Source organism: Buceros rhinoceros, unplaced genomic scaffold (genome assembly GCF_000710305.1).
Source record: "Buceros rhinoceros silvestris isolate BGI_N320 unplaced genomic scaffold, ASM71030v1 scaffold25776, whole genome shotgun sequence".
Taxonomy (NCBI): domain Eukaryota; kingdom Metazoa; phylum Chordata; class Aves; order Bucerotiformes; family Bucerotidae; genus Buceros; species Buceros rhinoceros.
This window is the reverse complement of record NW_010418508.1, coordinates 2,879-3,557: the sequence shown is the minus strand read 5'-3', so window position 1 is coordinate 3,557 and position 679 is coordinate 2,879. Positions and strand designations below refer to the sequence as shown.

The following is a 679-nucleotide window of genomic DNA, read 5'->3' as shown; positions in this document are numbered from 1 at the left end:
GAAAGGTTTCAACAGGGGCTGATCTTCTCGGCCCACCTCTGCTGCACTTTGAGAAAGCAGGAACCAGAGCAAGGTCTGGCTTTCTCTACATGACGCCTGAGGGCAAGTATAAGAGATTGGTTTTAAAGACCTGGCTGCTTGATGCTGGCTTATTGCACTCTAGTTTCCAGCTCAAGAGGTTTCCACAACCCACCATCTGTGTAGCTGGCACGGTCTCCATCCCACAGTGATGGTCACCAGCGCAGCCTCCTCTTTGAGGGAAGGCAGTCTGACTACTGCCCCTTTGCTAGGACCCACCGCGGCTCACCATCGTGATGCTCGTAGGGCAGCCAGGCATGCTTGCTGTGCTGGTGGGTGTAGTAGGAGTTGCGCTTTGAGCACTGCTGGGCACGGAAATCCTGATAGGGCCCTGGGCACTCCTCAGCATTGCACACTTGGTACTCGTAGGTGGCTCCTGGGCAGTGGCGCCCACCATACTTTTTAGAGCGTCGGGAGGGGGAGCTGTTCAAATGCAACCAAACGCATGGCACAGCTCATGCAGAAGCAGACGTCCCCATCTCTGCCAACCGAGCACACAAGGAGAACAGTGAGGAACCTCTGGCTCTCCGCCACTTCCAGTTTTACCCCTTCTAAAAGGAGGGAGGCAGAGGCCAAACGTACGGCGGGGTGTCACAGCTCC

At 56.1% G+C, this 679-nt stretch overlaps 1 protein-coding gene across 1 annotated transcript in view; it reads right to left on the bottom strand.

The window, feature by feature from the left end:
• LOC104495599 (A disintegrin and metalloproteinase with thrombospondin motifs 14-like) overlaps positions 1 to 679 on the bottom strand; it is a gene marked incomplete at its 5' end in the record, with an annotated part of 9,585 nt that overhangs the window by 6,623 nt on the left and 2,283 nt on the right. Inside the window, one exon of the mRNA XM_010138584.1 lies at positions 308 to 486. Within this exon, the coding sequence (XP_010136886.1) occupies positions 308 to 486 (179 nt within the window). The remainder of the gene's footprint in view (positions 1 to 307; positions 487 to 679) is intronic.